The following is an 11,607-nucleotide window of genomic DNA, read 5'->3' as shown; positions in this document are numbered from 1 at the left end:
TTATCACCGAGCTCCTGGCGTCCTCCCTTAGGTCAAAACGACCCATGTTTTTCCATCGAGCGTCGTTTAAGATCATAAAAATGAGGAAATGCAGCTTTCAGAAAGTAAACATGATAAAATTATCAGGTATACATTAACAGGTTCAGTTTCTTGACGGAACATTTTTAAAAATGAATTCTTTAAAAAAATATAGTTTTCTCTGTTCAGTCTGAAACGTCGTTTAAGAGCATAAAAATGAGAAATGCAGCTTTCAGAAAGTATAGCGATGAAATTATCAGGTATTCATTAAAATATCATACAACTTGTAGGTCCCGTGTTCTGAGACACTTTCTGATGGAAAATTTAAAAAAATGAATTCTTCAAGAAAATCTAGTTTTCAACTCTGTCCTGTCTGAAACGTTGTTTAAGCATGAAAATGAGGAAATACAGCTTTCAGACGGTAAACATGATAAAATTGTCAGGTATTCATTAAAATATCATACAACTTGTAGGTTCCGTGTTCTGAGACACTTTCTTGATGGAAAATTTAAAAAAATGAATTCTTCAAGAAAATCTAGTTTTCAACTGTATTCAGTCTGAAACGTCGTTTAAGAGCATAAAAATGAGGAAATGCAACTTTCAGAAGGTAAACATGATAAAAAATGATTAGGTATTCATTAAAATATCACACAACTTGTAGGTTCCGTGTTCTGAGACACTTTCTTGATGGAAAATTTAAAAAAATGAATTCTTCAAGAAAATCAAGTTTTCAACTCTGTTCAGTCTGAAACGTCGTTTAAGCATGAAAATGAGGAAATGAAGCTTTCAGAAAGTATAGTGATGAAGTTATCCGGTATTCATTAAAATTTGAATTTAAAAATGAGAAAATGCAGCTTTTAGACTTTATAGAGATGAAAGCATCAGGTATTTATTACATTATCATACAACTTGTAGATCCCATTTTGTAAAAAAACTTTCTTGATGGAAAATTAAAAAAAAAAAAAGAATTCTTTAAGAAAATCTAGTTTTTAACTGTATTCAGTCTAAAACGTCATTTAAGATCATAATAATTAGAAAATGCAGCTTTCAGAAAGTAAACATGATACAATTATCAGGTATTCATTAAAATATCATACAGCTTGTAGGTTCCGTGTTCTGAGACACTTTCTTGATGGAAAATTAAAAAAAAATGAATTCTTTAACAAAATCTAGTTTTCAACTCTGTTCATACAAAAAAGGTCGTTTAAGCATGAAAATAAGAAAATGCAGCTTTTAGACAGTACAGAGATGAAAGCATCAGGTATTCATTACATTATCATACAACTTGTAGATCCCGTTTTCTATGAAACTTTCTTGATGGAATTTTAACCCGCGTTTATGACCGAGCTCCTGGCCTCATCCCTGGGTCAAAATGACCCGCGTTTATCACCGAGCTCCTTGGCCTCGTCCCTGGGGTCAAAATGATCAGCGTTTCACCGAGCCCTCGGCCTCGTCCCCTGGGTCAAAACGACCCGAGTTTTTCCACCGAGCTCTTGGCCTCGTCCCTGGGGTCGATATGACCCGCGTTTATCACCGAGCTCCTGGCCTCGTCTTTGGGTCAAAATGACCCTCGAGTTTGAGCGAGCCCTCGGCCTCGTCCATGGGTCGAAATGACCCGTTTTTTTTTTTTTTTTCACCGAGCCCTTGCCGTCGCCCTGGGGTCTTTTCAACCCTCGAGTTTGAGCGAGCCCTCGGCGTCGTCCCCTGGGTCAAAATGACCCACGTTTATCATCGAGCTCCTGGCCCCCGTCCTTGCGTCAAAACGACCCGCATTTCTCACCGAGCCCTCGGCCTCGTCCCTGGGTCAAAACAACCCGCGTTTATCACCAAGCTCCTGGCGTCCTCCCCTGGGTTAAAACGACCCGAGTTTTTCAGTCTTTTCAGTCTGAAACGTCGTTTAAGAGCATAACAATGAGAAAATGCAGCTTTCAGAGAGTATAGTGATGAAATTATCAGGTGTTCATTAAAATATCATTCAACTTGTCGATCCCGGGTTCTGATAAACTTTCTTGATGGAAAATTAAAAACAAATGAATTCTTTAAGAAAATCTAGTTTTCAACTCAATTCAGCCTAAAACGTCATTTAAGAGCATAAAAACGAGGAATTGCAGCTTTCAGACAGTATAGTGATGAAAGCAATAGGTGTTCATTAAGTTATCATACTTGTAGGTCCCGTGTTCTGTGACACTTTCTTGATGGAAAATAAAAAAAATGAATTCTTTAAGAAAATCTAGTTTTCAACTCTGTTCAGCCTAAAAACAGCCCTTCTAGAAAGAAGCAAAAAACATCTAACATTCAATTAAATCATCCTATATCAAGCAAAAAAAATCTGCCGATGGGATAAGCTTTTTTTGCTTGACAAGATTTCTTAAAATAACCCCAAAATTCTTCGCTCTGAAAGACTAAAATGAGACTTTTAAACGAGACAGAAAATCTTAAATTAAGCCGAATTCCAACAACAAGGACTGGCCTCACCTGGATTTGAACCTCTGATCTTTTCATTGAAAGGCAGTGGTGATGAAGATCACCTGCTCCAAAGGAATCCACTTCCACACCGATGAACCCATGTCTGCTTGAGCCTTGATGTACCGGATTTCACACTGCTGCTCAGAAAAAGAAATGAAAAGGCAACCCAACAGAAAATGGTTCAGGACATCTGGCTGCTGCTGGACTTAAAATCAGGACTGCGTCAGAGCATCATTCGGATTCTGCAAGATAAACTAACTTAAACTGATCATGTTTGGGTATCCAAATCAAAACACAAATTCTATAAAAATAATATAAATGTGCTGTTAGTCTAATTTTAGAAATGACCGTAATAACATGAAAATGATAGCAATATTTTAAATAAGAAAGGGAAGTGTTTTCAGTGCTAGTCAAGATAAATCCTTTGGACACTCAAGTAAGCTTTCTATGTATTACAGAAAAAAATCACAGTTTGTATCAACAAACTTACACAAGAATATTATGCATCTGATTTGATTAATCTGATAAAGAAAAGCTTTTTATTAACAGATGATATATTACTCTAATCCTAACCCTCATTATTTCTGCATTCACTTACATATAGGAATTCTGCATGAAGAGAGCAAACAATACTTTACCAATTGTTACACATTCCATCACACCGTAGATTGTTTCAATTTGCCTGTTCTGACCCTGCCTGCCTGCCTGACCTTGGATTCTCTGCCTGCCCTTTTTTTGGACTTGTTTGCATCATTGATTGACCTCCTGGTTTTGACCCTGCCTGTACCCAATAATGCTGGACGGATGAAGCCTTGTGAAGCATTAAGGCTTCCTTTCGATTTGTACCGAAAAGGATTTGAAGCTTCTGGGTTTCACTTTGAAGAACAACAGTGACATCTGGTGGCATACTGGAAGTAAAGCAGCCATTTAACAGTCTAACGTTGCACTTGCACAACACCTCAATGGTTCAATCTCAAAATTCTGCAGTGAAAAGTGAATAAAAGCTGCGTGTTATCGATGTTGCTTTGGTCGTTTTTCACATTGCAATAAAACTAAATACTGGTTAATAATATGAAATGACGTGTTCAAGATGGGATCCGATTCTCTCCACACAGAACAGAAAAGTTGAATGTGTGTGTGTGTGTGTGTGTGTTACCACTAGTGTGGCCCCTCCCTCCTCAAGTCCCCCAAATTCCCATCATCGCTGTTTGATATGAGTTGTATGATATTGTAATGAATACCTAATGCTTTCATAATTATACTGTCTGAAAGCTGCATTTTCTCATTTTTATGCTCTTAAACAACGTTTTAGACTGAACAGAGTTCCATCATCCATCCATTTTCCGCCGCTTATCCTGGGTCGGGTCGCGGTGGCAGCACACCCAGCAGACCGACCCAGGCTTCCCTCTCACCCGCAACATTTTCCAGCTCGTTCTGGGGGACCCTGAGACATTCCCCGGGCCAGCTGGGAGATATAATCCCTCCAGCGTGTCCTGGGTCTTCCCCGGGGCCTCTTCCCAGTTGGACGTGCCTGGAAAACCTCTAATGGGAGGCGTCCAGGAGGCATACGGATTAGATGCCCGAACCACCTCGGCTCAGCTGACTCCTTTCGATACGAAGGAGCAGCGGCTCGACTCCAAGCTCCCTCCTGATGTCCAAGCTCCTTACCCTATCTCTAAGGCTGAGCCCGGCCACCCTACGGAGGAAGCTCATTTCGGCCGCTTGTATCCGCGACCTCGTGCTTTCGGTCACGACCCAGAGTTCGTGACCATAGGTGAGGGTTGAAACGTAGACTGACCAGTAAATAGAGAGCTTCGCCTTCCGACTCAGCTCCCTCTTCACCAAGACGGACCGGTACAGCGCCTGTTTTACTGCTGCAGCCGCACCGATCCGCCTGTCGATCTCCCGCTCCACCTTACCCTCACTCGTGAACAAGACCCCGAGGTACTTGAACTCCTTCGCTTGGGGCAGGCATGTTGTCCCCACCTGAAGGGAGCAATCCACCGGTTTCCGGCAGAGAACTATGGCTTCGGATTTGGAGGCGCTAACCCTCATCCCTGCCGCTTCACACTCGGCTGCAAAATGCCCCAGCGAATGCTGGAGGTCACGGTCCGAGGAAGCAAACAGAACCACATCATCTGCAAACAGCAGAGAGGCGATCCCGAGGCCCCCGAACCGGATTTCCTCCGCCCCCCGGCTGCGCCTAGAAATCCTGTTCATGAAAGTCCCGAACAGGACCGGTGATAAAGGGCAGCCCTGGCGGAGGCCAACACCCACCGGGAACGTGTCTGACTTACTACCAAGGATACGGACACAACTCCTACTGCAGGCGTATAGAGACCGGATGGCCCGTGCCAACGGATCCGGCACCCCGTACTCCCGCAGCACCCCCCACAGAACCCCCCGAGGGACCCGGTCGAAAGCCTTCTCCAAGTCCACAAAGCACATGTAGACTGGTTGGGCAAACTCCCAAGACCCCTCCACTTATTTCGAGTTTGTGGTATAAGCTGATTCTCAAGACACTGACAGCTTGAACTTGTTGGTGCCTAACTCTGCTACATATGATGCATCTGTGTCAATCAACAATATGGGTTAAAAATACAATGTTGCACTAATGTTACACTGCAAGACTACTGTCTTGCAAGGGTAAAGAGCTGGTCCACTGTTCCACGACCGGGACAGAATCCGCACTGCTCCTCTTGAATCCGAGGTTCGACAAGCGGTCGGAGTCTCCTTTCCCTCCTTTTTGTCGTTTCCCTCGCCATCTGATCCAACTCACCACCAGGTGGTGATCAGTTGACAGCTCTGCTCCTCTTTTCACCCGAGTGTCCAAGACATACGGCCGCAGATCAGATGATACGATTACAAAGTCGATCATTGATCTTTGGCCTAAGGTGTTCTGGTACCAGGTACACTTATGAACCACCTTATGCTCGAACATGGTGTTTGTGATGGCCAAACCGTGGCTAGCACAGAAGTCCAACAACAGAACACCGTTCGGGTTCAGATCGGGCAAGCCGTTCCTCCCAATCACCCCCCGCCAAGTTTCACTGTCATTACCCACGTGACCGTTGAAGTCTCCCAGGAGAACTATAGAGTTGGCAGGAGGCGCCCTCTCCAGGACCCCTCCAACCGACTCCAAGAAGGCCGGATACTCCGAGCTGCTGTTCGGTGCATAAGCACAAACAACAGTCAGAGCCTTACTCCCCGCAACCCGGAGGCGCAGGGAGGCGACCCTCTCGTTCACTGGAAAAAACTCCAACATAGCTGAACAGAGTTGAAAAGTAAATTTTCTTAAAGAATTAATTTTCTTTAATTTTCCATCAAGAAAGTGTCTCAGAACACGGGACCTACAAGTTGTATGATAACTGAATGAACACTTTCATCACTATATGATGGGAGCCAGTGCCTCAGTCTCAGAGCAAAAAAAAGAAGACATTTACAGGATATCTTTGCATATGATTATTGCCCTTAAGTTCTACGTCAACAGATTTTATAGCTTTTATTAGTAAGGTACGATTTCATAGAAGTTTCATTGTAATGTACTTATGAACATGGTGAAAGTAGCATTGTAACATTAGTGCAACATTGTATTTTTAACCCATATTGTTGATTGACACAGATGCATCATATGTAGCAGAGTTAGGCACCAACAAGTTCAAGCTGTCAGTGTCTTGAGAATCAGCTTATACCACAAACTCGAAATAAGTTAAAACAAGATTTAAGTATACAAAATGTACTTTTCTTCTAATTACCTTAACAATAGATACTGAACTATAAAGCAGCAGTCACTTCGACCTGAGGTGCAACACTAGACCTGAATCTGGAGGAATTCCACTGAAAACTGGTCCGGGATCTGCCAGTTGATCTCTTGATATCTTTTGCATGAAAAAGACTCAACGTGTTATTGGGGATCTTTTTTATGCAAAGACATGGCCGTGAGATTAAGTTCAGTGATGCAAATGAGCTGAGGGGACACCTATGAACCGCTAGCGGCGGTGATGGAACCCATTTATTACTCAATAAGGCTATGCCTATAATGTAAAATTACTTGCTTGAATTCCATTTGCTTATACAGTAGAAATGGTCAAATGTCACTTCCATGAGGCTGTTTTAAGCAGACAGATCACAAGCAATTTCATATTCAAGCTGCATGTAAACTTTATTAATCAATCAGTTTATTTCTCACAAGAAATCAACATGTACAATTCCAGTAAAAGAGATGGAGATTTGCAGATTGTTATATTAGTGGTCACTGCTGTTGCAAGTGAGTTGAGATTAACAAACTATAAAAATGCATACAGACCATGGATGTATTATTGACAAGCCCTCGAGGCAGCTCTAATTATTTGTTCTCTGAATTGAGGGCAGACAGCCTCTATTAATTCACTACTGCTTCTTGAGGAAAAAGTGGTAGAACAAGAAAGTATGGTCCGGACCTTGCTGGTTGGCTGCAGACATCAGTCTCCAATTCTGAGCCTTAAACTAGCCACCTTTCTTGCCAGCAGGTTGCAAAATGTTGTTCAATTATATATGGTTGTTACCTTAATAAACATTATAAACGTTCATGCTGTTAATAACTTTTTCAAGTCTTCTTCAATACAGCAGGATCTCCATTAAGTAAAGTAAGTAATAAGTAATAAAGCAGGGCATGCTTTGGGGCATAGCTACCTTGTACCAAGGGGGTTGCCTAAAAATGTCTTTTCAGAGTTTGCTTGGACTCGGCTAAAATGCCAAACTCAATGCTTCAAAACCAGTCTACAAACTAATGAGTGATGTCATCCACTTCTTAAATAAAGTGTCAGAAAGATAAGAAGGAACAAGCAGCACAAACAGCCACGTTGGGTTAAAGGTCAGGTTGAATACATTAGAGATGTATTCATTGGTGTATTTGACATGGTCAAAACGGTTTAAAACTAAAAGTCTTGCCAGGTGTTGCACCTTTAATAACTGTTGTTAGTGGTGCTTTGCAGCACTTCCCTGCACCTTATGGGAACCACCATACAGTATGATGTACAAAAAAAGTCCCAAAAGGTAACAGACATTTAATTATTTTTATCCATATGTTTTTCTGTCAACCACTAATTCTGCATACTTTTCAGCTACAGAAACACGTTGCCCTTTATGAACATTAACGCTTGTATTTAACTTGTTTCTACCTTTTTAAGCTTCTTTTAAAACACAACGCATTTCTTCATCTAGACTTTTTAGTCAATTAATTTCAACTTCCATCTTTGATAGTATTACAGTTTAGTATCCAGCTTTTATAACATTGCATTTCAAATGTTTTTGATAATGCAGTTCAGCTTTGAACTTTGCTCATCAGCAAAGCTTTTGAAATGTATTCAACTTTTACCTATGGATTACACTTTTTAAAGCACAAATAATTATTTTTTCTAGCTTTATTATCCAATTAATTTTAATCCCCGCCCTTGACTCTTTGCATCCTAATGTTTCACTTTCAGCTTTTCTAGTAACACATTTATTTTTTTTGTTTCTTTCTAGTTTACCTTTTAACTCTGATTTCGTTTCAGCAGTGCACTGCAGTGCATTTTGGATTCTTTAGAAAAAATATTTCATATATATTTCATCAGCATTTCTAATTAATGTTGATATTTCTGTGTTAGTGTTTTTGCTTTTTTCACTATTTGCATGTTATTTTTGATCAATCTCAGTAACTGAATGCAGGGCTCCTTTTTTCTTTTTTTTTTTTAAAGATTCTTAAAAAGTAGAATGGGAGCCAGAGTCTTCAGTTATGAAGCTCCTCATCTGTGGAACCAGCTTCCACTTTCAGTCCAAGGGGCAGACACAGTCACCTCATTTAAGAGTAAACTTAAGACTTTCCTCTTTGATAACACTTATAGTTATGGCTGGCTCAGGTTTGCCCTGGTCCAGCCCCTAGATATGCCCCTATAGGCATATCTAGACTGGAGAACATTTTAGGATATTCCTCTTCTTTATTTTCTTCTGTATGAATTCATGTCCCAATAATGCACATCACTAACTTTTCTTTTCTGGAGTCTTTGGGCCTTCTTGCCTCGCGGTCCATGGACCGTGCTTATATATGGACCCTGGTCCGGCCCGACATCTCCTGCTATTATCATTGTTATTGCTAGTTGCAGTGAAATTAGTATTGCCAATACCATTACCGCTTTTATTATTGTTATTATTCTACACTGTTGCTGTTATTTTTGGTAGTAGTTTTTAACTTCATTATGTTGTTCATTCTGGATACATGACATCTATTGTCCATCCGGAGAGAGGAATCCTCCTCTCTGTTGTTCTCCCCAAGGTCTCTTCTCTTTTTCTCCCTGTTAAAGGTTTTTTTTGGAGCTATTCAAAATAAATGTAATTGAAAATTTAAAAAAATAATTAAATTGTTTGTTAAGCACACAAAAGATATTTTCAGCTCTGTTTGATTTTGTCTTTTTCTACCAATCTATTAACCTCTCACTTGGAATGTCCTCTTTGTGAGTGTGTGCGTACGTGCATGCGTGCGTGTGTGTGTGTGTGTGTGTGTGTGTGTGTGTGTGTGTGTTAGAAGGGGTTGATGCGGAGTCCTGTTCCCAGTGGAGAGAAAGGATTGACTTCTGCCCACATTAAGGCATCATTGAGAGAGATTGCTGATTTATCATCCTCCAGCAAAAACACTGGACCCTGCACAAAAAGGAAAAAAATGAGAAAACTCACAAGTCGATAGGACACATTAGTGTAAAAACAAACAAACCAATAAAAAAGCACACACCTGTATTCTGTGTCCAGTGAAACACGACAGTTGAACATCTGAGTGGCTTGGCAGATTGGAGCCTGTCACATAATCAGCACCACACAGGACTAAACCGTCTAAGAGAGAAAGGAACATGTTTTGCTGGTTAACCATTACACATAATATGTTTGTATTCCCATCAAGTTTGACAGATTAGAACGTCCATAATTATTATGGAGTTGAGCAAGAGTTCTACCTCTTCTGCTCCTTCATTAACATATCCGTCTAAGCCAGTTTTCATCCAATCAAAGAGCTTCTTACGCACAGTAGCTAATTACTAACACGCACACTCGCTATCAGCCTAACCTGCTGTTCTTGAAACATATTCTAAGGAACAGCAGACTATAGGCTGCTGTTCCTGAGGTAGCTGTTCTGGGGGTTATTTTGCTGATCCCAAAATATACTTTTTATGATCAGTACTTTAATTAATTTAATCTAACAGTATTAATTATATTTAAAATGTACCATGTTTACAGTTTAAAACACAAATGTCACCGTGTGATGCACCATAACAGATTATAGCTTGAAGCTAATATGCATCAGCAGTCCCTTGGCAAGTCAAAACAAAGAGAATACAATAACAAACAGTACAGAGTAAACACATCAAACAAAATCATATAAGAAAGAACACATAGACCCACAATATAAAGCTACACACAATAATAAAAGGTATATATACACTCCCCTGATAAGTTTGGGTCAGAACTGTTATTACCAGGGTGTGTTGGTTGGATTCTCCTGTTGAGGCAGCTGAACTCCTCTCTTTGACACTCTGATGAAGGACTGTTGAAAACAGACAGACAGAGATATCATTATGAAGCTATATACCAGATATGCAATGTAGAGTATTACAGTGATCACAACAGTCACTAATAATGGACATCGACTGGCAAATTTAAATAGTCGTATGAACATAGATGTATATCTATCATCAGTGTGTGAGAGTATTACAAAACATCCAGGAGTTTGGCAGCTAAGGTAATGATACCTCATACATCTCTAGATCTGGTTCCACCCTCTATACTTCATTGGGAAAAGATCATGAGATCCACATTCTTTCTCTTTACGGAAAAAAACGCTTTGAGGTGAACAAGGCAGCAGGCCCTAATGGTGTCCATCCACGCACCCAAGGTCTGTGCTGACCAGCTGTGCTCAGTCCTTCACTATATATTTTCATTGTCTTTGTTTTCCTCAAAAATTCCAGCAATGTGGAACACATCTTGGTTAGTTCCCATCCCAAAGGCAAATAGTGTGAGGAGTCTTACTAACCTGAGATCTATAGCTCTGACGTCGCACATATTGAAATGTTTTGAATGGGATGTCCTGGGTCAAATGAGATAGTCTCAGTCTTTTCCAGGATCCCTTGCAGTTTGCATACAGAAAGGGTGTAGGGGTAGACGATGCACTACTTTTTATGCTCCACAGTATTAATAGTCATCTTGAAACCACAGCCAGTTCTGTTAGGATCATGTTTTTTGACTTTTCTAGTGCTTTTAATACAATTCAACCACACCTTTTAGCGAAAAAACCTTTGACTTTTAAACTGCACAATACAACTATTGCTTGGGTTTTTGATTACCTTTTATCTCGACCACAGTTTGTCAGGCTCGATTAAAACAGTTTTATCCTCCTTTTTATTCTCACTTTATACAGCTGACAACAGGCAGTGCTGCGTGTCCTGTAACATTTATAAAAGTTCTCAGATAACACTGCCCTGGTTGGTCTTCTGACCCAAGGCAATGACCTGGCTTATAAACGGGAGGTTGAATCTTTTGTCAGCTGATGTGATGAAAATTTCTTAAAACTAAATATAGGTAAGACCAAAGAGTTGGTCCTCGAATTTCAGAAGGAAGAAGAAGGAGGTCTCCCCAGTGATAATTGCAGATAGAAATTGTCCAGTCATATAACATATAGACTTTTCTTCTTGAGGAAGCTTAGATCCTTTGACACAAGCAGAAAGCTTCTTTATGTGTTTTATCAGGAGATCTTAGCTTGTGTCTTCTTTTATGCTGTGCTCTGCTGGGGGGCCGGCATGACTGTGGATGATAAAAACAGGATCAATAATATGATCAGAAAGGCTGGCTCAATGATTGGCCTTCCCCTGGACTCACTAGAGGTCACTTTGGAAAAGAGATCAATGGCCAAGTTAAAAATTATTGTTTCCTCTGAAAGCCATCCACTACAATGTGTTTTTAAAAGTCTCAGAAGTTCATCCAGTTAGCGATTAAAGATGCCAAAGTGTTCTACCGAACGACTCAGAAGGTCTTTTGTCCCGGCAGTAGTTTGATTTTTTAATGAACACCTTAAGTTGTGGTTTTTAGATTTAAATTTAGCATCTTTCTATGTCGGTTATGAGT

General features: G+C 40.4%; 1 protein-coding gene across 2 annotated transcripts in view; it reads right to left on the bottom strand.

Annotated features, from left to right (window-relative positions):
* Positions 1–6,645: 6,645 nt before the first annotated feature.
* The window catches only part of wdr17 (WD repeat domain 17), a 43,822-nt gene continuing 38,860 nt past the window's right edge, over positions 6,646–11,607 (bottom strand). For both annotated transcript variants that reach the window (XM_068592125.1, XM_068592126.1), the window contains 3 exons: positions 9,966–10,033; positions 9,230–9,327; positions 6,646–9,141 (listed from right to left, as the gene is read on the bottom strand). In XM_068592125.1, coding sequence (XP_068448226.1) covers positions 9,022–9,141; positions 9,230–9,327; positions 9,966–10,033 — 286 coding nt within the window. In that variant the 3' untranslated portion in view covers positions 6,646–9,021. The remainder of the gene's footprint in view (positions 9,142–9,229; positions 9,328–9,965; positions 10,034–11,607) is intronic.

Source organism: Clinocottus analis, unplaced genomic scaffold, assembly GCF_023055335.1.
Source record: "Clinocottus analis isolate CAN_PGR_092001 unplaced genomic scaffold, fCliAna1.0.p SCAF_26, whole genome shotgun sequence".
NCBI classification, from domain to species: Eukaryota; Metazoa; Chordata; class Actinopteri; order Perciformes; family Cottidae; genus Clinocottus; species Clinocottus analis.
The sequence above is the reverse complement of the archived record's forward strand: the minus strand, read 5'-3'. Positions and strand labels throughout refer to the sequence as shown.